This window comes from Tachypleus tridentatus, chromosome 13 (genome assembly GCF_004210375.1).
Source record: "Tachypleus tridentatus isolate NWPU-2018 chromosome 13, ASM421037v1, whole genome shotgun sequence".
Taxonomy (NCBI): Eukaryota; Metazoa; Arthropoda; class Merostomata; order Xiphosura; family Limulidae; genus Tachypleus; species Tachypleus tridentatus.
The window spans coordinates 69,782,897-69,810,797 of record NC_134837.1 but is presented as its reverse complement, the minus strand read 5'-3'; the positions used below and the strand labels follow the sequence as shown (position 1 = coordinate 69,810,797).

The 27,901-nt window shown below is 35.4% G+C and overlaps 1 protein-coding gene across 3 annotated transcripts in view; it reads right to left on the bottom strand.

Moving 5' to 3' along the window:
• The window catches only part of LOC143237289 (neurobeachin-like), a 210,664-nt gene that overhangs the window by 173,599 nt on the left and 9,164 nt on the right, over positions 1-27,901 (bottom strand). For all 3 annotated transcript variants that reach the window (XR_013019973.1, XM_076476365.1, XM_076476364.1), the window contains exons 2-4: positions 3,024-3,128; positions 852-978; positions 16-116 (exon numbers count right to left, since the gene is read on the bottom strand). Coding sequence is in view for 2 of the 3 variants with exons in the window: in XM_076476365.1 (XP_076332480.1) it covers positions 16-116; positions 852-978; positions 3,024-3,128 (333 nt within the window). In the remaining variant the exon portion in view is untranslated. The remainder of the gene's footprint in view (positions 1-15; positions 117-851; positions 979-3,023; positions 3,129-27,901) is intronic.

The following is a 27,901-nucleotide window of genomic DNA, read 5'->3' as shown; positions in this document are numbered from 1 at the left end:
ACCTTATGAACTCACCCAGCAGCCTTTCTCTGCTTTCATACTTCCAACTAACAGTTTCAGTTCTTTAACTGTGATGCTGTAGCTGGCTAAAACTCCTAGTACTTCAATAAGTAAATCTACATTCAGAGAAAGAGTAACATTATCAGTGTTGCTCAAATAGCCCTTGATGTTGCTACTGTATTAAAGTTATCTATTAGACAAAACCTTGGTTTGAAAACATAAAACTGGCCTCTAACTTTTACTAACTTCATGTAACAAGATAGTGTTAGAAATACTGTATCTAAAAGGTTTACTTTTTCACACAGAGTGAAAGATGCAACTTGTACAACAGCAAATATTATACTGATATTAAGGATTTTATACTTGTTTACATGTATGGTTCGATGAGAATGTACCTGATACAATAATGACTCGTATTTATCAGCTACCTGGACATACACTGTGTGTTATCAGTAAGTTCTAGTTATAGTACTGTTACATAGATGTGTTGTCAGAAGTAGTAAGTTCTAGTTACACTACTGTGTTGTAAGTAGTAACTTCCAGTTACACTACTATTACATAGGTGACTGTGTTGTAAGTGGTAAGTTCTAGTTACACAACTGTGTTGTAAGTAGTTAGTTCTAGTTACACTACTGTTACATAGACAACTATATTGCCAGTAAATAGTAAGTTCTAGTCACAGTACTACTACATACACAACAGTGTTGTCATTAAGTTCCACTTACATTACTGTTACACATATGAATAAGGTCTCAATAAGTTCTAATTATATGGATTACTGCATTGTCAGTAACTATTAACATCCTTACTAAGTACAGGCTGTGAATACTAATACAGAATGAGCTTCATACCTGCTACTATATCTTCAGCGTAAGATAATCGTTTCAAAATATGTTCTATGAGACCAATTTCTGTACAAGCTTGTAGGTTTCTCAAACTCTTCTTTAAGATAGCAATATATACACACCATACTTCTGCCTGCAGAATTAAATAACAAAAAATATATACACGCCACACTTCTGCCTGCAGAATTAAATAACAAACAATGTATACACCACACTTCTGCCTGCAGAATTAAATAACAAACAATGTATACACCACACTTCTGCCTGCAGAATTAAATAACAAACAATGTATACACTACACTTCTGCCTGCAGAATTAAATAACAAAAAATATATACACATCACACTTTTGCCTGCAGAATTAAATAACAAACAATATATACACACCACACTTTTGCCTCCAGAATTAAATAACAAATAATGTATACACCATACGTCTCTCTGTAGAATTAAATAACAAATAATGTATACACCATACGTCTCTCTGTAGAATTAAATAACAAACAATGTATACACCTGCCTGCAGAATTAAATAGCAAACAATGTATACACCCCACTTCTGCCTGCAGAATTAAATAACAAACAATGTATACACCACACTTCTGCCTGCAGAATTAAATAACAAACAATGTATACACCACACTTCTGCCTGCAGAATTAAATAACAAACAATGCATACACCACACTTCTGCCTGCAGAATTAAATAACAAACAATGCATACACCACACTTCTGCCTGTAGAATTAAATAACAAACAATATATACACATCACATTTCTGCCTGCAGAATTAAATTACAATGCAACCACCATATGTCTCTCTGTAGAATTAAATAACAAATAATGCGTACACCACACTTCTCTCTGTAGAATTAAATAACAAACAATGTATACACCATACTTCTCTCTGTAGAATAAAATAACAATGTATACGCCACATTACTGCATGCAGAATTCAGTAACAAAGTGTAGAAATAATAAACACATATAGATCTACCACACTTTTGTCAGTAGAATTATAGAAAAAAACATATATAAAACACACTTCTGTCTGCAGAATTAATGCATTGTGCATTTAGACTAAATCAATATATATGTAAACACAAACCCACATGCACAGTACTTCCATCACAATAGTGAATAAGCTAAATTATACATGTATATCATGTTTGTCCTTGAACAGTCAATCAACATTCACATATATAAACATTCCCTACAAGTTCAATCACATATTTGTACCTTTAAGTTTACAGTTTCATTTACCCTTATTCCCACATTTGAAGAAACAGTGTTTATTAAGTGGTCTCTAAAGTAATCACAAAATAAGATGTTCTACATTTTCACAATAAAACCTTCATGTTACACATCAAGCTACACCCTGCAAATGTAAATCAATGAATAAAGGAAATCATGCATCATTTTAAAAATACAAAATAGATCAAACGTTATGTTAAAAATATAAAAAAGATCATGCATTGTTAAAAATAAAATCAAACAACGAAATATACTGGATTAATTAATGTTGAATAATACTCGTTTTACTAGTTCTTCTTTTGTATGACTACTAAAATAAACTATACCTTCATTTGCAAATACAAATCAACCAATAAAACATCAAGTACATAATAATGAAAAATGGTCACATGACTAGATATTCCTCCATGAATAATAAAACAAGTCATCTGAAAATTAAATCAACTAACAGAACACATCACACTTCAAAGAGTAAACAAATTCTGTAAGTAACACAGACATATCAGCTAGCAATTTAATTTAACCACCCTTGAAATTACATCAGCCAATAAAAGCATACCATACTTCACCTTGTAATATACATCAGCCAGTAAACAAACACAATAGTTTATCCTGTAAATTATATCAAGCAATAAAAGCACAGACATTTCAACTTGTAATTCAAACAAGGTAATAAAAATGCACCATACTTTATCTTGTAACAAATATCAGCCAATGAAAATACACTGTACTTCATCGTGTAATTTTAATAAGCAAATAAAAACACATCATTTTTCCATGTAACTAAAACGTTTAACTACATATTATAACTCTTTACACCTGCATCCAATAATTAATAAATACACTCCATACTATAGCTGTTAAAATTGTGATCAATTACTATTGATTATAATTATATAAAATAAAATTCTGCAATTTAGGGCATACCTGTAAACTTGATGGACAATGATCAAGGAGATCTAACATATGTAGGATGTTTTGAGATTTCTGGATCACAAAATTTAACTCCATGTCAAACTCTCCGTCAACTAACTATAATAATGAGACAGAAAAGGACAACCTTCAATGAACATTGCTTTTAATAGATTATTATATATTTGTTTTTGAACAAGTATAACAAATGAATTCCCAAATGAGACAGACCAACATTAACATTCTGTAAAATACATAAAAAAAAATAGATAACATATCGTACATCAGTGGACTAGTGAGATGAGTCAACACTACATCTGTCAAGGGAATAAGCATATCAATGCATCAATATTGAAACTGACAGGGGGTAAGCATAATATCACGTGTGAACATTGAAACTGTCAGGGGTAAATGTCACATCACGTGTGAACAATATAACTGTCAGGGGTAAATATAACATCACATGTGTGAACACTACAACTATCAAGGGGGGAAAGACAACATCACATGTGTGAACACTGAAACTGTCAGGGTAAAACATAACATAACTTGTGTGAATACTACAACTTTCAGGAGTAAATATCACATATGTGAACATTACAACTGTGTGGAGGGGGTAACTGTAACCTCACCTGTGTGAACACTACAATATTCATGGGGTAAGTATGGCATCACATATGTGAACACTGAAACTGTCAGGATTAAATATAACATCACATGTGTGAAGACTGAAACTGTCAGGGTTAAATGTAACATCACACATGTGAACACTACAACTGTCAGGTGTAAATTTCACATGAGTGAACATTACAATTGTGTGGGGGGATAACTGTAACATCACATGTGCAAACACAACTGTCAGAAGCTAAATATAACATCACTTGGGTGAACACTACAACTATCAGGGGGGAAAGTATAATTTTCCACAATTCTAACACTCCAACTGTCAGTAGATAAGTATAATCTTTCTACACAAGAGTTTACACACTGAGAAACCTCTAGTAACAATGAATACTTTACCACAAAGTCTCAACACGAGCCTGGTCGTTGTGTCGTTATTATGACTAATAGAAGGTGATAATATAATTTTTACAAGATTTCGTTACGTCTTGCTTGCCACTGAAGCTAAAGAGACCTGTACTTCTGATAAATTACCTTCTCCCATTTCGTATTTCATTCAGCGTTCTATCATGAACCTCATATGACATGCTCAGTTTACCATCTCATTCTCTAGTTAATCCCTCCCGAGAATAATAAAACAATACACATGACACTCACTAATGACTTGATTAATTATTTCACTCAATACACTGTTTGCTTGTAATGTTCATAAATTAATTAGCGAACCTTGACTAAAGTTTAATCCTCGCCTACTACTAATTTACAAGAAAGAGACTCATATTTCTAAGCCTTTTCTTTATGTCATTAATTACGACGACAGAGCGGAAAGTACGTCTCTACAAGCGTCGCCTTCGATAAAGGGAAGAATCTACGCGGTAACTTCTTTCTTAGCAACCGATAACGAACAGAAACTTCTCCGGTCGTTCACAATGAAACCGAATTTGTTCTGATGTAACTATCACGTCATATAGTGCGCCTCATCAACAAGTTACGTTTCTGAACTTAACGAATACTTCCTTCTGGATTTAGTCGTTCGTATTCGCAGAAATTGTATTGTTAACGTATTGCTGCATGAAAACAAAAAAAAAACTAATAAGTTGGCAAAACCGTAAAGTGTAGCACAATTCAATCAGAAACCTTGCTTAACGTCAATCCGCCGACAGAACAGCGAAAACTTAACGAGCTCATAACGCTAAAATCCGAAGTTCGATTCCCCACGGTGGAAATAGCAGACAGCCTAATTTAGTGTCATCCTAAGAGAAACAAACAAACCTAACATGTACCGAGACATAAAAACAAGTAAAATATTCCACTTTAAATTATCAATATCTAATGCGATGCCCTACTGGTAAGTCTGCACATCTAAGCTTATTTACAGTTCAATTGTGTTCAAATATACTCTTCAAAAAAAGAAACGCAAAAGGGATATTTTTGTTATTTTAAAGAGAAATATATGTAATAACGTTACAAGCTCAGAGTATGTGATGTAACACGTGTTAAGGCACTGATTGTCAGACCAAAATGACAATAAAAGTTGTGCACTTTGAAAACGGAGGAAAACATCGGATTTTTCGCCAAAACGCATTCATGTCCAATAAATTTGTTTGAGAGATCTGCATGTTCTGCAAGTGCAACATGTGCAAAATCCCAAATAGTGACGGGTTCTCGGTTTCCACAGCTCAGTGTTAAGCCACCGACACGCAATACAGTTACGCCAAGACTAACTGAAGCACAACACAACAACGCCATTGGTCGCTTGAAAGCAGGCGAATCTCGATCAGATGTTGCCAGAGCTGTGAATGTCCACCCAAGCACCATCACAAGGCTATGGAATTGTCACCAACAACATGGATCAACTCGTGACCGTCCACGATCTGGCAGACCTCGTGTGACCACGCCCGCGCAAGATCGCTACATCCGGTTACGTCACCTTCAGGATAGGACCACCACTGCGACGTCTACTGCCTCAACCATACCAGGGCTGCGTAGAATTTCCGATCAGACCGTATGCAACCGTCGACGAGATTCTTAGGCCCCATGTGCAACCCATCATGGTGAACGTCAACGACGTTTTTCAACATGACAACGCCCGTCCTCACACAGCCCGACTCACCACTGTCTTCTTGAGACACCACAACATCAACGTTCTTCCCTGGCCCTCCAGATCACCAGATTTAAACCCCATCGAACATCTTTCTGACGAGTTGGACCGACGTCTGCGATGGCGACAACCACAACCGCAGACTCTACCTCAGCTTGCAGCAGCTTTGCAAGCTGAGTGGACAGCCATTCCACAGGATGTGATTCGTCATCTCATCGCTTCCATGGGCAGAAGATGCCAAGCAGTTATTGATGCTCACGGGGGGCATACTCGTTATTGACGTTGAGTGACGTCAAACTTCAACTAGTGAGCGTGGACTTTGCCTTTGCAGACTTTGAATGTTCAGCAGTGAATGTGCAAAGTTTCACACATATCATACAGAACTACCCGGAATAAACTTGTTAACAATATGTCTCAAATTTTGCCTTTTGCGTTTCTTTTTTTGAAGAGTATAGAAAAACGTTAAACACGTGATGGATTCTAAATTAAAATTTAATTTTCTATAAAGAATTATGTTAACTAGCTCAAACGTATCCTAAAATATTTGTTAGTCTTGACTAGTGAAGTGCTAAAGCCGTAATATGAATTATATTCTGGAAACGAAGGGTTAATGCAACCTGTTTAAACGATCTAATAATGATTAGCATTTGAATTTGTGATGGCCATAAAATGTAATTTCCAAGCCAATTTTATTTGCTTCTTACATATATTCATATTAAATATTAGTTTAGCTGAATAAATAAATCTGAGTTGAACTCGTACATGACCAAACCCAAGTTAATAATGTTTGTTATTTGTTGTTAAGACACAGCTAGACGAATGGTTAATGTGTGGTCTATCCGTCGTTAGTTTCACACACTGTCGCACTAGTAGCTGATCCAGCGAATAAAAATGGCTAACGAGAAAAGTAGCTATAGGAATATTGGTGGTAATTTCTCCTACATTAACAAAATTAGTTTTAGATCTTGGAATACATTATAACTGATATTTTATGTCGTAAAACCTGACTACAATTTAACAATAGAATATAAACACTTCTTCACGATAAACGCATGTAGGAGTGAAATCGTGGTTATAAACCAAAACTTCTTTGTAATAAACACTTGTAATGCCCAGTAAAGTAACACCAGATATCTACGTTATTCTAACACTGAAACTGGGTCATAACGACTAATGACCAGTAAATAAAATCGGACATGTACGTCATTCTAACATTGAAACGAGGTTATAATAACTAGTAGATAACACTGGGCATTACGTAATTCTAACACTGTGAAACTGGGTCACAACGACGAATGACTAGTAAATAACATCGGACATCTACTACGTCATCTGTGAAACTGAGTCATAACGACTAATGACTAGTAAATAACATCGGATATCTACGTCATTCTAACACCGTGAAATTGGATTATAACGACTGATGACTATCAAATAACACCGGATATATACGTCATTCTAACACTGTGAAACTGGGTCATAACGACTAATGACTAGTATGTAACACCGGATATCTACGTTATTATAGCACCCTGGTGGGTTGGTTTGACGTTTTATGGTGCAAAGCAACTAGGCTATCTGCACCTATAACAGTGACAAAGCCTAGTATATATATCCTCGTCATTATAACACAATGCTAATAACTAGTATATAATGCCGTATATCCGTGTCATTACAAAACAGTGACTAATTACTAGTATACAACACCGTATATCTACGTCATTATAACTAATCACTAGTACATGACAACGTATATCCATGTCATTACAACACAGTGACCAACTACTAGTATACAACACTGTATATCTACGATATTGTAACACGACGACTAATTGTATATAAAATCGTATATCTACGTCAGTATAAAACAGTTACTTATTACTAATATATAACACTGTATATCAACGTTATTATAAACACAGTGAGTAATAACTATTATACTCTTCAAAAAAAGAAACGCAAAAGGGATATTTTTGTTATTTTAAAGAGAAATATATGTAATAACGTTACAAGCTCAGAGTATGTGATGTTACACGTGTTAAGGCACTGATTGTCAGACCAAAATGACAATAAAATTTGTGCACTTTGAAAACGGAGGAAAACATCGGATTTTTCGCCAAAACGCATTCGTGTCCAATAAATTTGTTTGAGAGATCTGCGTGTTCTGCAAGTACAACATGTGCAAAATCCCTATAAAAGTGACGGGTTCTCGGTTTCCATAGCTCAGTGTTAAGCCACCGACACGCAATACAGTTACGCAAAGACTGACTGAAGCACAACACAATACTGCCATTGGTCGCTTGGAAGCAGGCGAATCTCGATCAATGTTGCCAGAGCTGTGAATGTCCACCCAAGCACCATCACAAGGCTATGGAATCGTCACCAACAACATGGATCAACTCGTGACCGTCCACGATCTGGCAGACCTCGTGTGACCACGCCCGCGCAAGATCGCTACATCCGGTTACGTCACCTTCGGGATAGGACCATCACTGCAACGTCTACTGCCTCAACCATACCAGGGCTGCGTAGAATTTCCGATCAAACCGTACGCAACCGTCGACGAGATTCTTAGGCCCCATGTGCAACCCATCATGGTGAACGTCAACGACGTTTTTCAACATGACAACGCCCTTCCTCACACAGCCCGACTCACCACTGTCTTCTTGAGACACCACAACATTAACGTTCTTCCCTGGCCCTCCAGATCACCAGATTTAAACCCCATCGAACATCTTTGTGACGAGTTGGACCGACGTCTGCGATGGCGACAACCACAACCGCAGACTCTACCTCAGCTTGCAGCAGCTTTGCAAGCTGAGTGGACAGCCATTCCACAGGATGTGATTCGTCATCACATCGCTTCCATGGGCAGGAGATGCCAAGCAGTTATTGATGCTCACGGGGGGCATACTCGTTATTGACGTTGAGTGACGTCAAACTTCAACTAATGAGCGTGGACTTTGCCTTTGCAGACTTTGAATGTTCAGCAGTGAATGTGCAAAGTTTCACACATGTCATACAGAACTACCCGGAATAAACTTGTTAACAATATGTTTCAAATTTTGCCTTTTGGGTTTCTTTTTTTGAAGAGTATATATAACACCGTATATCTTCGTCACTATAGATTAAAATCCTCTTTCATTATTATTTTTGTACTTTACATTAAAGACTTTTTTGGGGGTAACACCGTATCGGCCATGGTTTCAGTTTAGTTTACATAAAAATACGACGAAGCACATACTGTACATCTTTAATAAGGGATAATTACAAATGTCATTTTTACAGTACCTTATGATCAGTCTGTTTACCATGAAAATGGACAACATTGAGAAATATACATATAATTTTTAAACTTTACAGTGGACACTGGAATATTGACAGTGGTTTAAACGACTAGTTACATTAGAAAAAAAACAACTTATTTTTATTATTTTAACTCACAACTTCATGTACAAGTACAAACTGATAACCGAAAATAACATATAACAATTAAACTGATCTAAAATGGTAATGTCGTGCTTTCGCACACACGTTAAACGTAAACTGTATGACAGAAGATCGCAAGATAACGAACACACACAAATAATAACTACAAACAACAACAGTATGCTTTTTTATTACAGATTTAAACAATAACGGCAAATTAATTGAGAAAGTCGTGGATAAATGCTAAAATTTTGTTGTAAAGAAAATAACCGCTTATATAGAGAAACAAGAAAAAGTCCTAAAGATTTCTGCTGGACGGATTCTGAACGAGAACCAACAGACATAATGAAACACCAGAGAGCTAACTCCAGTATCTCTCCACACAGTTGAATAATCTCAAACTTTCAAACTCGACAGCTTCCAACTTACTCTGAGATAAAATGAACATCCCTCTCAGATCCAGTTTTCACGTGTAACTACTCCTTCATTAACAGATTAAACAACTCTGGATGTTACCATATGTAGAAGAGTGAATAAACGTTGTTATAAATATTCTCTAATCTAATCCTTTCTCACTTAACACTTGGATATACCACTTCAACTGGTAACTTGACCCTTAGATATACCACCTCAACTAGTAACTTCACACTTGGATACACCACCTCAACTGGTAACTTGACCCTTAGATATACCACCTCAACTGGTCACCTGACACTTTTATATACCACCTCAACTGGTCATTTAACCCACGGATATTCCACTTCAAGTGATCTAGAATACTCTCTTCTGCTTTTTGACCATCAACTACTGTAAGTTTGATAATGTTATTTACAAACATAAGGTATCGCTGAGAGTAACTTTTATGCACGTCTTCGAAAGGTCTTCAATCCTGAAGTGGGATTCCGTTTGTTTGTTTGTCGAATTTCGCGCAAAGCTGCATGAGGACTATCTGCGCTAGCCGTCCCTAATTTAGTAGTGTAATACTAGAGGGAAGGCAGCTAGTCATCACCATCCACCGCCAACTTTTAGGCAACTCTTTTGTCAACGAATAGTGGGACTGACCGTCACATTATAACGCTCCCACGACTGAAAGGGCCAATATGTTTGGTGTAACGGGCATTCGAAACCACAACCCTCGGATTACGAATAGAGAGCCTTAACCACCTGGCCATGCCGGGCCAGGGATTCTGAAACACGAGAAAAACGAGATAAGTGGTGTCACTACATCAATGCCATTTTCGATATTTGCAATCATGACGTTAAACCTGTGATGGAATTTGTTGATTTCCTTAACTTTAACCCTACCATTAAATTAACTGTTTCGGATTTTTACCGTTTTATACCACGGTTTCTGTTGAAAGTAGACTATTACCAAAATGTTCCAAAAAGCCATATGTAAAATTCTTGATTATATATCTCAACTCATACCATCCACTTAACACCAAACGCGGCGTAACTACTGGACAACGTAAAATAGTTGAAAGAATCTGCAACACAAACGATGGTAAAATAGGCCGAACTTTCGAAAACTTCGTTCTAATGATTACCATAATAACTACAATTCAGGTAAGTCTAAAACGTTGCTTGCAAACTGAGTTTACCAATAGTTGATACTGAAACATTCACAATCACCAGGACTTTACCCCTCCCTTGTAGATGTCCCTCACTGATGGTCAACACTAAGATAACAAATCTTGGTTAAATAACCACGTCGTACAAAATCCGGAGTTTCCACTAAAATATCACTTTCGACTTTCAGTACGAAAAATAAGTCGAAATATTCACTTGCTAGAAACAACGGAATGGATGGTTCATGTACTTTACAAAATGTAATGCAGGAAACATGTATTTTTCAGTGTACAATAAATACACTCGTGTAATTGGTCGTCCAGAATATGTACCAAGTGTGATGATATAAAGATTGGTGAAATCGGTCATCCAGAAGATTTTTTTTTATTATTATTTCGCGCAAAGCTACGCGAGGGCTAACTGCGCTAGCCGTCCCTAATGTAACAGTTTAAGACTAGAGGGAAGGCAGCTAGTCATCACCACCCACCGCCAACTCTTGGGCTACTCTTTTACCAACGAATAGTGAGATTGACCGTCACATTATAACACCCTTACGGCTGAAAGGGCGAGTATGTTTGGTGCGACCGGGATTCGAACTCGCCACCCTCGGATTACGAGTCGAACGCCTTAACACCCTTGCCCATGCCAAGCCCCAGAAGATATACCAAGTGTGATGATAAATACACTGGCGAAACCTATCTTCCGGAAAATGTACCCAGTGTGATAATAAATATACTGGTGAAATCGATCGTCATGTAAATGAACGTTTTAAAGATCACATCAGGAATCTTGATGCTAAAGAGGCCACTGCTGCACACTTTTTACCGAAAGATGGCACAATGTAAAAAGATAAGTTAATATCAATCTGTTATTTTTGATGTTTGTGTATTCAACAGTTTGTGATTTTCTGTCACGAACGTATTCTTATTCCCGTGCGTAGAGCACGTGACATTTACCATTGTTAGATCAGTTTCTACATTTGTGTATGATTTTCTCAGCGGTTTGTACGTAAAGGTATAACCTTTGAAACAGCGCATGCATTGACAAACAATGTAATAAGGTTTAACGTAATAACGTTTTTAACACTAATTTTCAACAGTAATAATACTTATCACTACATAACAATGTGAATTGTAACAATATTTTTATTCACACCTTTCTTCCGCAGTAGCAATACGGATCAACAATGTGAAATCTAACACTGACAGGATAATATGAACGTCGAGGTGTAAAGTGTGACTAAATTTTACTACCTTTTTTGGGTTTCGTAGTTTACAGTTTTAAGTTTAAAAAACTGGGAAAAGAAAGTGTATTCAGTAATTAGAACAACTAACCACATTAGAATAAAATTCATTTTTCTTAGCTTGCACTCTAGTCATATCGAGTAGTTTCAAATAACAACAAACACTGCACTGCGAAGCTGACATCTAAAATGTTGTTTCTATCAACAACAACAAAGACGTTTTTATGTGGTAAATTGGTTTTGGTTTTGTTTATAACAAGTCGAAGAAGTATTCACATGAGACTGACAGCTATTAGGTTATATTACTGTTTTATTGGCTTTTGTCTCTTCAAGTTACAAAAATAGCAGCTGCACGGCATGAACAGGTGGTTAGAGCGTTCGACTCGAAGCATGAGGGTTGCCGAGTTCGAATCCCCGTCACATCAAACATGCTCGCCCTCTTAGTCGTGAGGGCGTTATAATGTGACGGTTAATTCCACTATTCGTTGGTAAAAGAGTAGCCCAAGTTGGCGGTTGGTGGAGATGACTAGCTTATACTGCTAAATTAGGGACGGCTAGCGCAGATAGTCCTTGTTTAGCTTTGCGTAAAATTCAAACCAAAACAAACCAAACCAAATCGTCCCATCAAACTGTTACTAATTCATGTGGAACTCACTACACCTTTCAAAACATCACTTAATGTAATATACAGTAGAAAAACGTAAAACAATAGCTCAGCAGGTTCATACAAGTAAAATGTTGTTCTGAGGATGCTCATACAGACATTATTACTTTATCAAAAGACAAGTTATGTTATATAATTATTTGTTTATCCGATGCCTGAAGCCTACGATTGACACAAATCAGATGTAATACTGCTATCGATGAAACGAAGTCTACCATTCAAAACAAAATTGTTGAGAATGAAAGAAAGCATCTGTACGACACAGTTCATCTTTTTACACGAACTAATAAGGTTTTTAAATCTTCCTCAACAAATCTTCATTTTATAGAAGGAAACAAAAACTAAAGACAGCACAAGACATTCTAACTATACATACGATACAAAAACTGTTTCACTACAAAAGTCAAAGAGTCCGAAGAGTTAGGAACGACCAAAACTTAATTTGTTCTTCGATACAAACGTCGTACGGCAACAACCATAGGTCATACTGCACTGTATTAACACATGAACTTCACGTAGTAAGCTTAGATCTGTACTGTATTAAAGCATGAACAACTTCACGTAGCAAGCTTAGATCTGTACTCTATTAAAGCATAAACAACACGTAGTGGCTTAGATCTGTACTCTATTAAAGCATAAACAACTTCACGTAGTGGCTTAGATCTGTACTCTATTAAAGCACGAACTTCAGGTAATACACTTAGATCTGTACTCTTTTAAAGCACAAACTTCAGGTAGTACACTTAGATCTGTACTCTATTAAAGCACGAACTTCAGGTAGTACACTTAGATCTGTGCTCTATTAAAGCAAAAACTTCACGTATTGGGCTTAGATCTGTACTCTATTAAAGCATGAACAACTTCACGTAGTGGCTTAGATATGTACTCTAATAAAGCACGAACTTCAGGTAGTACACTTAGATCTATACTCTATTAAAACACGAACTTCAGGTAGTACACTTAGATCTGTGCTCTATTAAAGCAAAAACTTCACGTATTGGGCTTAGATCTGTAATCTATTAAAGCATGAACAACTTCACGTAGTGGCTTAGATATGTACTCTATTAAAGCACGAACTTCAGGTAGTACACTTAGATCTGTGTTCTATTAAAGCAAAAACTTCACGTATTGGGCTTAGATCTGTGCTCTATTAAAGCAAAAACTTCACGTATTGGGCTTAGATCTGTACTCTATTAAAGCACGAACAACTTCACGTAGTGGCTTAGATATGTACTCTATTTAAGCACGAACAACTTCACGTAGTGGCTTAGATCTGTACTCCATTAAAGCATGAACAACTTCACGTAGTAAGCTTAGATCTGTACTCTATTAAAGCATGAACAACTTCACGTAGTGGCTTAGATCTGTACTCTATTAAAGCATGAACAACTTCACGTAGTGGCTTAGATCTGTACTCTATTAAAGCACGAACTTCAGGTAGTACACTTAGATCTATACTCTATTAAAGCACCAACTTCAGGTAGTACACTTAGATCTGTGCTCTATTAAAGCACGAACTTCAGGTAGTACACTTAGATCTGTGCTCTATTAAAGCAAAAACTTCACGTATTGGGCTTAGATCTGTACTCTATTAAAGCATGAACAACTTCACGTAGTGGCTTAGATATGTACTCTATTAAAGCACGAACTTCAGGTAGTACACTTAGATCTGTGCTCTATTAAAGCAAAAACTTCACGTATTGGGCTTAGATCTGTACTCTATTAAAGCATGAACAACTTCACGTAGTAAGCTTAGATCTGTACTCCATTAAAGCATGAACAACTTCACGTAGTAAGCTTAGATCTGTACTCTATTAAAGCATGAACAACTTCACGTAGTGGCTTAGATCTGTACTCTATTAAAGTACGAACTTCAGGTAGTACACTTAGATCTATACTCTATTAAAGCACGAACTTTAGGTAGTACACTTAGATCTGTGCTCTATTAAAGCAAAAACTTCACGTATTGGGCTTAGATCTGTACTCTATTAAAGCATGAACAACTTCACATAGTGGCTTAGATATGTACTCTATTAAAGCACGAACAACTTCAGGTAGTGGCTTAGATCTGTACTCTATTAAAGCATGAACAACTTCACGTAGTGGCTTACATCTGTACTATATTAAAGCACGAACTTCAGGTAGTACACTTAGATCTGTACTCTATTAAAGCACGAACTTCAGGTAGTACACTTAGATCTGTGCTCTATTAAAGCAAAAACTTCACGTATTGGGCTTAGATCTGTACTTTATTAAAGCATGAACAACTTCACGTAGTGGCTTAGATCTGTACTCTATTAAAGCACGAACTTCAGGTAGTACACTTAGATCTGTGCTCTATTAAAGCACAAACTTCAGGTAGTACACTTAGATCTGTGCTCTATTAAAGCAAAAACTTCACGTATTGGGCTTAGATCTGTACTCTATTAAAGCATGAACAACTTCACGTAGTAAGCTTAGATCTGTACTCCATTAAAGCATGAACAACTTCACGTAGTAAGCTTAGATCTGTACTCTATTAAAGCACGAACTTCAGGTAGTACACTTAGATCTGTACTCTATTAAAGCACGAACTTCAGGTAGTACACTTAGATCTATACTCTATTAAAGCACCAACTTCAGGTAGTACACTTAGATCTGTGCTCTATTAAAGCACGAACTTCAGGTAGTACACTTAGATCTGTGCTCTATTAAAGCAAAAACTTCACGTATTGGGCTTAGATCTGTACTCTATTAAAGCATGAACAACTTCACGTAGTGGCTTAGATATGTACTCTATTAAAGCACGAACTTCAGGTAGTACACTTAGATCTGTACTCTATTAAAGCACGAACTTCAGGTAGTACACTTAGATCTGTGCTCTATTAAAGCAAAACTTCACGTATTGGGCTTAGATCTGTACTCTATTAAAGCATGAACAACTTCACGTAGTGGCTTAGATATGTACTCTATTAAAGCACGAACTTCAGGTAGTACACTTAGATCTGTGCTCTATTAAAGCACGAACTTCAGGTAGTACACTTAGATCTGTGCTCTATTAAAGCAAAAACTTCACGTATTGGGCTTAGATCTGTACTCTATTAAAGCATGAACAACTTCACGTAGTGGCTTAGATCTGTACTCTATTAAAGCACGAACTTCAGGTAGTACACTTAGATCTATACTCTATTAAAGCACCAACTTCAGGTAGTACACTTAGATCTGTGCTCTATTAAAGCACGAACTTCAGGTAGTACACTTAGATCTGTGCTCTATTAAAGCAAAAACTTCACGTATTGGGCTTAGATCTGTACTCTATTAAAGCATGAACAACTTCACGTAGTGGCTTAGATATGTACTCTATTAAAGCACGAACTTCAGGTAGTACACTTAGATCTATACTCTATTAAAGCACGAACTTCAGGTCGTACACTTAGATCTGTGCTCTATTAAAGCAAAAACTTCACGTATTGGGCTTAGATCTGTACTCTATTAAAGCATGAACAACTTCACGTAGTGGCTTAGATATGTACTCTATTAAAGCACGAACTTCAGGTAGTACACTTAGATCTATACTCTATTAAAGCACGAACTTCAGGTAGTACACTTAGATCTGTGCTCTATTAAAGCACAAACTTCAGGTAGTACACTTAGATCTGTGCTCTATTAAAGCAAAAACTTCACGTATTGGGCTTAGATCTGTACTCTATTAAAGCATGAACAACTTCACGTAGTAAGCTTAGATCTGTACTCTATTAAAGCATGAACAACTTCACGTAGTGGCTTATATCTGTACTCTATTAAAGCATGAACTTCACGTATTAGGTTTATATCTGTACTCTAGTAAATTATAAACAACTTCACGTAATAAGCTTAGATTTGTCTACATTATTGCATAAACAAATCAACGTACTTTAATCACTTCAGTAGGTAATCTTATGCTCCTTCCATTCACAGATAAGACACACGTCACCTTATCCTACTTCCATACACAAATAAGAAACGTGTCATCTTATCCTACTTTCATACACAGATAAGAAACACTATGTGAACAAAGTATACCAACACCCATTAATGGATGGTAAGAATGCTAAAGCAGTGGTTTCTTATTCCTCCTGGACAATTGACTGTTACCCCGACAAGACGACGTCCATTTTTCTCACATCAGCCCAGTTTCTTTATTGGAGTTTGACAAGAAAATATATCAACAGTCTCCTCCGATTTGTGGTGCGTGATATTGAAAAATAATCTGTAGTCGATGCCGGAGTCTGACAGAAGAAAACACTGTCGATGTTATCCCGAGGGTCTGGACGTGGTTCAGAGAAGTGTCATTTTACCACAGTAAGCTACTGTATATGGATAGCGATATACACGCTTTCCTATACATACAATAAATGGATTTTCGTAGAAATACGGACAGAGAATAACGAAGATCTACTAAGCTGTCGTCTTCTGGTCATATCAAATATCGAAAGAATGGAAACTTAACCTTTGACTCATATTAATGTTTCCTAATGAACTCAGAACAAGAAATTTCAATAACTTCGCTCATTCAAGAGTTAACAGCTACTTACGTCGATAGATCTTTGACTGATATTAACGTTTCACACAGACATAAACTACAGGACTGTCGGATATCATTCTTTTTCAATCAAGACAAAGTGATATACAATTATATCAAAATAGGACTAAAATTGCTTATAGGGACTTGTAGAAATAATGCTAATTGGGCTAAAGGAATTTACAGGGTTTTCTATGGTTGACGTGATGCGCAAATAAAAGGAAGAGTGTGAGACATCAAGAATTTCTATCATCTGAGATTGACATACAAACTTGAATACTTCTATGGTTTAATATTAATAGAAGAAACGAACTCGAGAGTGCTGGTAATAGTATAAGCTATATTTCAAAATTCGCAATTTACGTGTTAGCTAAATGGAGCTACAAGTTATAATGAAGAAGCTGAATTAGGCCTAGAAAGTTTTAAATATTTGACACCAGGTTTCCCTTTACATTCAAGGGTAGATTACAAACAGGGAGTCAGGAGAACATAGAGAAGACAGATTAAAAAAAAAATTAAGATAGTTGTTTTCTGCCGATAGAGTGAATCTGTACATCTGTATTAGCTATCGCACATATTGAGGTACTTTGCACAAGTTGATTTTTATGTGAGTGTGGCGCAGTTAGTACATTTCCAAAAGAGAACTAAGAGTTTCCACAACATTCAAGTTTGTAAATACGTCAAGGAAGAAACAAAACAGTTTGTTATCGTTTAAGTTGACTGGACATTTAACAATTGTCAACAGACGATTCAAACAATAAGAAATAAAAATTATATCATATATTAAGCAGGCGGTAGCACAACTTACGTAAGAATGGGTCACACTGTTCATCAAAAATGGTATTTTAAGTATCTCCTCAACAGGTCATCAGAACTTTACAATACCATACAGCGTTTCCTTTTATAACAATATCTATATGATGACAGTCACTAGTTCCTTAAATGTCTGTAAATATTATAGTAAAAAATATGAATTTATTGAAATAAGAAAGAAGAACATGATAACTAAAAAACCAAGACAATGATGTCAACCAATCACACTGATGTGACATAGTATCAAACGGTGTATCTGCTTTTATAGGTATTGTGAAGTTCTAGTTGTAATTTTAAGAAATGATAATTCTAGCGTAAACAATGTTGCCAATATCTCTTGAAGTTAGGTTTCTTACAGACACTTGGTGTTCCTTTAAAGTACTAACGTGCAGGATAAAACAAGAACTACCAACCAAGAGCAGATAAACAATAAATATTATAATTGGGACCTTACTGTATTTACAACTTTGTTATAAATACAACCTTGCTATAACTATTGAAGCACTGTATTAAAACAAAGCAAATAAGAAAAACATAACAAAAAAAGAAATATATGTTTGGGATGACTCATACAAATCCTTCAAAAATACTGTCCCTACTATCTTATTTATACTGTTTTTGAAGGGTTGATATTACGTATCTCTAAATTTACTTTTCTTTTTGAAATGTCCTTTCTTTACTTGTATAGAAAGGAGAAGAACATTAGTATTAAGACACTCCTAGAGAGAGCGCTGCCTCAAGAAAATGAAAGTTTATTCAACAGCTGCAGAACAGACCTCTCAAAAATTAAGACGTCAAGCCCGTATGTATATAGTTTTAACCAACTATAATATCTTGAGCAACGTCTATCATACTGTTCTATTAAAGTTGTTCTGAATAACTTATCTCATACATCGATCTGACAAATATCCTGGCTCACAACTGACATCTGCTTACAACTTTATCTAGCATGTCAATTTGTTTTGGTTTGTTATGAATTTCGCGCAAAGCTACTCAAGGGCTATCTACACTAGCCGTAACTAATTTAGCAGTGTAACACTAGAGGGAAGGGAGTTAGTCATCACCACCCACCGCCAGCTCTTGGGCTACTCTTTTACCAACGAATAGTGGGTTTAATCGTTACTTTATAACACCCCCACGGCTGAAAGGGCGAGCATGTTTGGTGTGACGTGGATTCGAACCCGCGAGCCTTGGATTATGAGTCGAGTGCCTTAACCACCTTGTCATGCGGGGCCCTTACATGCCAATACTCACTTCTACATAAAAACAGTTAGTTCCATCTTGTACAGCGATGTCAAATTTACGATGACCACTATGATGGTCATGATCTACTGTACAAAGTTCTTCAATACATATATGTGTTACTTCCGACCTTTAACCTGGGATGGTTACTGTAGCAATGATGACCGACATACAAAGTTCTTCAATACATATATGTGTTACTACCGACCTTTAACCTAGGATGGCTACTGTAACGATCATCTAGGTACAAAGTTCTTCAATACATGTCTGTGTTACTACCGACCTTTAACCTAGGATGGCTACTGTAACTGTGATGACCTACATACGAAGTTCTTCAATACATGTATGTGTTACTACCGACCCTTAACCTGGGATGGTTACTGTAGCGATGATGACCGACATACAAAGTTCTTCAATACATGTTTGTGTTACAACCGACCTTTAACCTTGGATGGTTACTGTATGTTACTAACAGGAGTGATAGTTTAGTGATTTTCCATCTTCTGTATATTGTACTGTGATAATCCAAGCTATTACATATTTTCAGTGAATGTATTCTACTGGAACCTAACTACACAAACTTTAGTTTTAAGGTAATTGAATACAAATTACACGAGATATAAAATTTTAGTTTTGAGAGATTCTTGCTCTTTTTCGCATCAAATGAATGGAACTTTTATTTGATAGGAACACGTATTTCATTTTTATAGAATTTTTTTATAAATCTTGTACATTGATAGATCTTTAAAACTTATGATTAAAAGTCTCATTTGGTATAAATATAATACATATGAACAAAGTTACTCAATAAAAATACTCATATTTTGCACGTTCTTACGAAAGTCACATAAGCTATCGGTTCCTCTAAGAATAAAAGTGGATCATTTTTAGCTTTTTATTTTCCAGATTAAAGGCGGCTGACATACAGCAGCAAAACTATAAGGTGGAAGGGCGTGAAGAAACAATTATTGGTTAGGGCGTTAGGCCAAGCAAACTATATTTGCGGTTTCCAACTCTCGTTTTCAAAAGATTCATAACGGGTAGACGAATATTATTAATTATTCAGTGACAACTTTCAGCAGTAAAAATTACTAAATATTACGAGGTTATCCGAATTAAAGAGCGTTTAACGTAAGGTGATATTAGGGCAAACAATTAGCATGATGGTACTTGATACGGTTGTACCGAGTGCATGGAGAGATCACATGAAACTGTTAATCTAAATTCCATGGTGTCACCATAAAGGAGGTTATTAACATTATTTTAGAGAGAAGAAAGTACCACCATATATTTTAAATAGTGTGGTTGGTTATGCAAAGTATAGATCTGTTCTGAACTATAAGGGTGCGATATTAAGCTACTTTCTTACTTGCTGTGGTTTAATGGTATATATTGATAAAAATGTTACGTACCTAATCAAAAAACCTTAAGTGTGAAAAATGTGGGGCAAAAAAGGACTGAGTGTACGACATAAAGGAATGAAATGAAAACTGGTGGCCAAATAGGTAACTACTTGGATAGCATTGATAAGAATTCTGCGACAAGTATTCATTCATTAGTTAGCCAGAACGGTGTTTTGGGGGGCATAATGGTGGGTTGCCTGTTTCGTTAAGCCTGTTTATCATTATTCGACATGTTGATTTGTTTGTTTTTGAATTTCGAGCAAAGCTACACAAGGACTATCTGCACTAGCCGTCCCTAATTCAGCAGTGAAGGATTACAAGGAAGGCAGCTAGTCATCACTACCTACCGCCAACTCTTAGGTTACTCTTTTACCAATAAAAAGTAGAACTAATGCATCCACAGCTTAAAGGGCGAGCATGTTTGGTGGAACAAGGATTACAACCCACGACCCTCAGATTGCAAGTCAAGCGTCCTGGCAAGCCGGGACTCTCATTTCTTTAAGTAGCACACTCAATACATCTTTGGCCAAACTCTTCCCCCCACACCTGAAATATTTTTGATTAGATAATATCTTCATTGTTTCACTGAAGGAATTTTAAATGATTTAACTCAGACTGATCAATATTCGGATACAGCTTTGATCTTTGCTGTGTCATTGTTTATATACAAGTGAAATGAGTAAATCAAAATGTATGATTATAATTACCGTAAGACAAACAACATTTGTGTCATTAAAATAAAAGTGTCACCAAGTAATGATCTACTGTAGTTATTAAACAGATTCCATTACTAGGATTATCAGTCGCTGAACGTGAAAGATTAGAGATAGTTTATTAAACCTCGTTAGTTGGAGTTTCAAATTAGTTTGAAGCTTTATTTAAATATCTAAAAACAACTCATCAAAAACTCGAATATACTCTTCCTGCAAGTAGATGAATCGAGTTAAACAATAGAATCCATCTACAGTCGATGTGTAAATGTAAGGACTAAACTGAATGACGTTATCTCACTACAACAATAATGCAGCTGGTGGTGACTTTGTAAATCAACCATAGGCTGTTGCTATGGTAACGCTACACTCACATCGGTTTATTATAAATTCATAAATGATAGCAAGGAGAGAAAGAGAAGTAGAAAACCCTGCACAGCTACACGTTATTAACACTGAGACAAGTACAATTAAAGTAAGACTAGCAGCCAATTTCTAAGTAAATATACTTTCATAACGTTCTCATAAAAATTAAAATTAGAATTGGGTGCTCTTGTTGCTTTCGACCGTAATACCAATAATATCCCATGAAGTTCGACCAGCTTAGGATATTTTAGTCCTAAACACACATAATAAGCTAACAACGCGAAACAATCTCAATATTAAAAGTACATTTATTGTAACAAAATATAATGGTAATCATTCTTTTTTTTACAATAAACATTCTAACCAATACTGCTAATAAAAGAAACGATAAATAAATCACATAACAAACCCCACTTGCGGAAGACACAAACACTAGCTGTCGGCTTCAAGTGGTTGCTGATTTAATGTTTGTTGAATAACTAACATCAATGTAACGATAAAAAGTAACACTTATAAAATCCTACCTAAAAATATCTTATGACCAATAACGATCCAAAAAGCAGATCTGACAGTGTAACTTTAGAACAATTTGACACCTGAGTTAAATTACTATAGCACATCGCCAAAACTAATGTTTATAAAGATACAAATTAATTATTGAATAGAATACCTGAATCGTATTTTAAATAGCTAGATTACTGGTTCTGAAATTAAATCATAACAAGCTTAAGTGTAATACAAAGAAACCAGTAAGATAAATACACCATGACGTAGGACTAACACAACTATAACCACTTTAATGAACCTTTTTCACTAAACACATGGAACCGGCAGGATAAACATACCATGAGATTATAAAAACACAAATATTCCCAGTTTAACAAACCTTTTTCATTAAACACATGGAACCAGTGAGATAAAGATACCATAATATAGGGCTAACACACCTATTCCCACTTTAACAAACCTGCTTTCATAAACACATGGATCACGCAGATATAATAAATTTATATCTTTGTGAAACAGTAAGCTGGAACAAAGATGAGAAATAATGTAGACTTGGGAAGATTACAACAGGTAACACGGTCGGTAATAAGTTATAAAACTAGTAACAATGTCATACTATGTACGGAATTGTTATATGGCTGGTATTATCTATACATAATGTGACATATATAAACTGAACTACAGTTTTGTCATGAATTAGTACATGGATAACTGGTGGTGATAAAGCACTGTTCATGTACAATGTTATCAATGTAACATGTACATAAAACGACTTCTAAAGCTGGCACTAAAGCATTATTTCACAAATTCTACCGTCTATTTATAATTTGCAGAACTTTTGTAATATGTTAGGAATAATTAAGTATAATAACAGTTTAATACATTGATAGGTTTTCGCAAAATGGAATAAATATTTCAATAAAAATTCGCGAAGTTTCTACACATCTAGAAACCAGTCACAATACTGGATCTGTACAATAGACACGCAACTTCAAGGTCGTTCAACGCTTGTTTTGTCTTTCTTACCATTTTCTTATGTTTCACATTTCGAGTCACGTATTCATTCACGCATTTCTGAAAAACCAACACCACCACACGTTACCTAGCGAAAAATTTTCTTCCATACTGTTCTGCTTGAACAATGAAGGCCTGTGAAACTTTTCTCATAATAATAATAGAATGTTTAATCATATAATGAAGGGGTTCCCTATCTTTCGGACAGTGGTAAGTCTTCGGATAAAATCAAGGGTTAGATTCCCTTCAGTGGACACAGCTGGTACCCCAATGTGGCTTTGCTGTAACAAAATACTGCCTCATGCCAAAAGAGATAGTGAGTACCTTAACAATGTTGTATATTTGGTATACTCCCTTCACTACGATACCTTTCAGAGGTATCTTGCCCCCAAGTTTGGCAGTCTCTGATCTAATGAATAGCATATTTGTTATTAAGTATGAAACCACACACGGGAAGAGTGTGGAGTCCCCTCCCCAACTGCGTCATCTTTAAAACGAAGTTGCCACACGAAATTAAGTACCTTGACCTTCACGCAACAAGTGAAGAAAGTTTAACACCAAGTACCATACATACCAAACTAAACCTTTATAAGTGAGTGAGTGATAAGTTACTTATTTCACTTTGTTTAATTATTACAAGATAAATAACTGAAGGAAAGTAACTGTGTACACACAAGCTATCGACCAATACGTCTATCGTACATTATCTACAATTAATGTACAGTACTTAATTCACAAGAACACAACTGGTACGAAGTACGATCGAACACAAGAAATAATTGACAAACGCACGGCCTTCTGCCCTGTACATGTGGAAAGTAGAACACATTCATTGTTAAAGACGTTAGTACGCTACCATGGTGACGGAAGACAACAACCGGAGCTCATGCTAAACCTGAATTATACCACATTTTTCTCATTTTTTCTCCAACAGCGGTATTGTCGATTTTGGTTTTTCTACACTTGTGCTCAAAAACGAATCCGTTCGATAAAAATGAGATGACATGTTTAGTAGTCTGAATAGATTAATGATACAGATTCACAAACTCGTACAAACATTCACCGTTCAACTTAGTAAATACAAACTACCCACCCACCTCTGTTAATGTTTCAGTTAACCGTCTTTCTATGAAAACCAGCATGCTTCATTATTGGGCCTCACTAGTTCAACAGCTTACAGTAGTGTCTACTAAACCACATCAAAGACAAGGTGTTAGTCACTACCTCAATAGTTTACTACTGTGACTACTATAACACATCCAGAACAAGGTATTACAGTCACTACTTCAACAGATTACCACATGGACATACATATACAAAACATCTTTTACCAAACCAACATATGGTAACCAACTGAAACCAGCATCCAGACAAATTACGAGAGGATTTCACCTCACAATAACCTTCTCATAAGCAGTTCAAACTAATATTCTAAGTTATGACTCACTTTCAACTCACAGCAACTTTATCACAAATAGTTTAGACTAACATTTCAAGAATTTTAATTTGATTTTATCTAGGTAAAAATTACTTCCCTACAGAATTGTGACCAATACCCCAACTCACATTAACTTTATCTCATAATTGAAAATGACATTGTCTCAGACCATAATCAAACTTCAGCTCATGGTAATCTCTTACCATTTCAGACTTGATGGAACTTTACAACTACAGTTAAGCTACACAATTTCTATAATATTCCTGAAACACTAGAAGATACCACCACTTAGAATGATATTAGTAAAAATGTTGAAAAGCTACACAAACCTGTAACTGTACCCAGCTTAAATAAGCTCTTAGTTAATAACCAACTAAGCCAGCCAGAAATTAAACTCAAACCCTAGATCTAACTGTAGGAATAAACAGTAGTCATAATATGGATTCTTACTAATAACCAGTTACAAGGATTGTGACTGGGTAAAGTTAGATTTACTTTCAGTGGGAAAAAAACACTAGGTAAAACCAGATTGATCCTTAATGGTAGAGTAGTAAATTATCCATATCTGTAAGGCTAAGATTAGGTAAAGCCAGGTTGATCCTAACTGGTGTAGTAACAATTCGTCTGTCTAATGCAGAGATTAGGTAAAACCAGATTATCCTTATTGGTAAAGTAGAATTGATTTGTCTGTCTAAGATTAGATACAACTAGGCTAACTTTTAAAAGGAAGTATGTCATATTAAAATAATTTTGGAATCTCAATATGATATTAAAATCAGTGTCTTTGCATCCAGTCATGCTCTATCTGTCCAGCATGCTCCTTGACAACAACTCTGCAGTACAGTTTCCATTAAAAAAAGACTATTATAAGGCTGTCACATCAGAAACAGATTTTCTTGCTGCTTTCCATGTAGAAAGATGACAATTTCTCAACAACCATTTCAACATTCCAAATCCTCAAAAGTCCATTGTTACTGTATCTGCTGACATACCATAAGTATACTATAAGGGATTAATATGAAAACCCTTTTTTTTTCCTCCATCTGTTTGAGGTATGCAATGGTTGAATGGATATGTTTTCATAAAAGCAAGTTGCGTACATGTAACCTATGTTGTTTTTCAAGGAGACACAGAGAGAGAGAGAGATCCTTCTTCATTATGCTGTTTACTGTTTCTGAGGTATGGGGTAACTTTTGCCATCAACCTTTATGCTTATGTATCCTCACCTGTTACAAGATGCCACAATCTGCTTACCATGGCTGAGACATGACTTGTTGCAGGTCTCCTTTAGGATGGTCCTACTGTCTTAAGTTGATCCATATTTTGTTTTTCAATGTTGTTACATACAAAGTATATCACATTTTGAAAATTATAAATCCCCTACATGAACACATCTTCATGTTCTGTGACATGCTGATTTGCATACTACAATTACAATAACATATTCAACTTATATATTTCAAAGAACCATAAACTATAATGAGTTATAAAATCTTGACTATAATTTCAACAACTTTATATTATTGCAGAAATATTTATCAATCAACAGATGCAATACAAAACTTCACTCAAATGTATTCAGGAAGCTCCTGATGATTGTTAGGTCACAAGAGAACAGCTGATCCAAACCTGTTTGCAAAAGATAATTATATCAAATGTATAGTGGTCACTATGAAATATTAAATCAGAAGTATAATACCTGAAGATATCACTTAAAAATGTAAAAATTGTAGTCACATTTTGCTGTTTGGGAGAATTCTTATTGATAAGTATAATACACATAAAAATACGTATTATATAAATAACTGTAAACATATATCACAGATAAGTGTAAGCAGATATTATACAAATAAATTAAACAGATACTATATAGATAACCATAAACAGGAATGTACAGATAAATATAAACAGGTATCCGATACATGTAGACAGGTATTACATATGTAACTAAACATATATTATTTAGATAAGAGTAAACAGATATTATATTGATAACTGTAAACAGTTGTTACATAGATAAATGTAAACACGTGTTACAAAGATAAATGTAAACAGGTGATATAGATTTAAGTGTAAACATTACATGCATAACATGTATTTATTAAATATTAACTAGTAGTTTTTGAGTCCTCCTGTATATTTATAAGTCAAGACATATATTACAGAGTTCTAAATAAGCTGTTTATGTGCACTTCAAACCAGCCCTGGATAAGAGCTTTAATTGACAGAGAATGCATTACACTAGGAAGAAAAGAGTAACAGTCATGACACCAACAATATAGTTAACATGAATTAGTGTGATAACAATGATAAGCTATGACAAATATGCCTTAAAACTTCAATATTATTAATACAATATTCAAGTTTGGAACACCATACAAATGAAGATCTTGAGAGTAAGCTGATAAATTAAAGAATATGACTGATGGAAGTAATGAGGCTTTAACCTGGCCATGTTTCTCAACAATGGAGTGTAGGAACTCTCCACCAATAATGGAACAAGTAAAGTGACACTGGAAGTAGTCTATGCACTAATGAAGGTACATTACATGTGAAATAATATGAGGAGCCAACAGTCAACGTAAATTCCGCAGTAAGAACTTTAATAATGAAGCACAACACAGTTGAATTAACTAAGCAAACTACAAACCATGAAACATGAGGATATCATTTGAACTGTGTGTGTGAGGAGGGGTGTCTGTGTGAAAGGAAAACAGTACAAATAGTCTGAGAAGCCACTATGATACCTTAATTTTAAAGTGAAACCTTAGAAAATAATGTTTACACCTTGTATACATAAAGAAGCCTCAAAAACAGCACTACTAGATATACATACTCAGTAATAAACCATGTACTCCCTAAAAAAAGGTTATAACAAACCATGTACTTACTGAGAAAAGTTTAAAACAGACCATGTACTCACTATGAGTGGATTATAACAAAACACATACTCTCTTAAGAAAAGGTTGAAACAAACCATGTACTCATTAAGAACTAGTTATAAAAAACATGTATTCACTAATAAAAGGTTATAACAAAATATACTCATTAAGAAAATCCTATAACAAACCATGTACTCAAAAGTACAATCTCACGTTAAAAGTTGTGTATATATTCAAATAAGAACAGTTACAAGTTTAAATATCTAGAGACGATTTATTTTTGTAAGTCATAAATCCCTTCTCCCAAAAACAAACTCTATGAGAAATTTAAAACCCTATTTAAAATGTAAT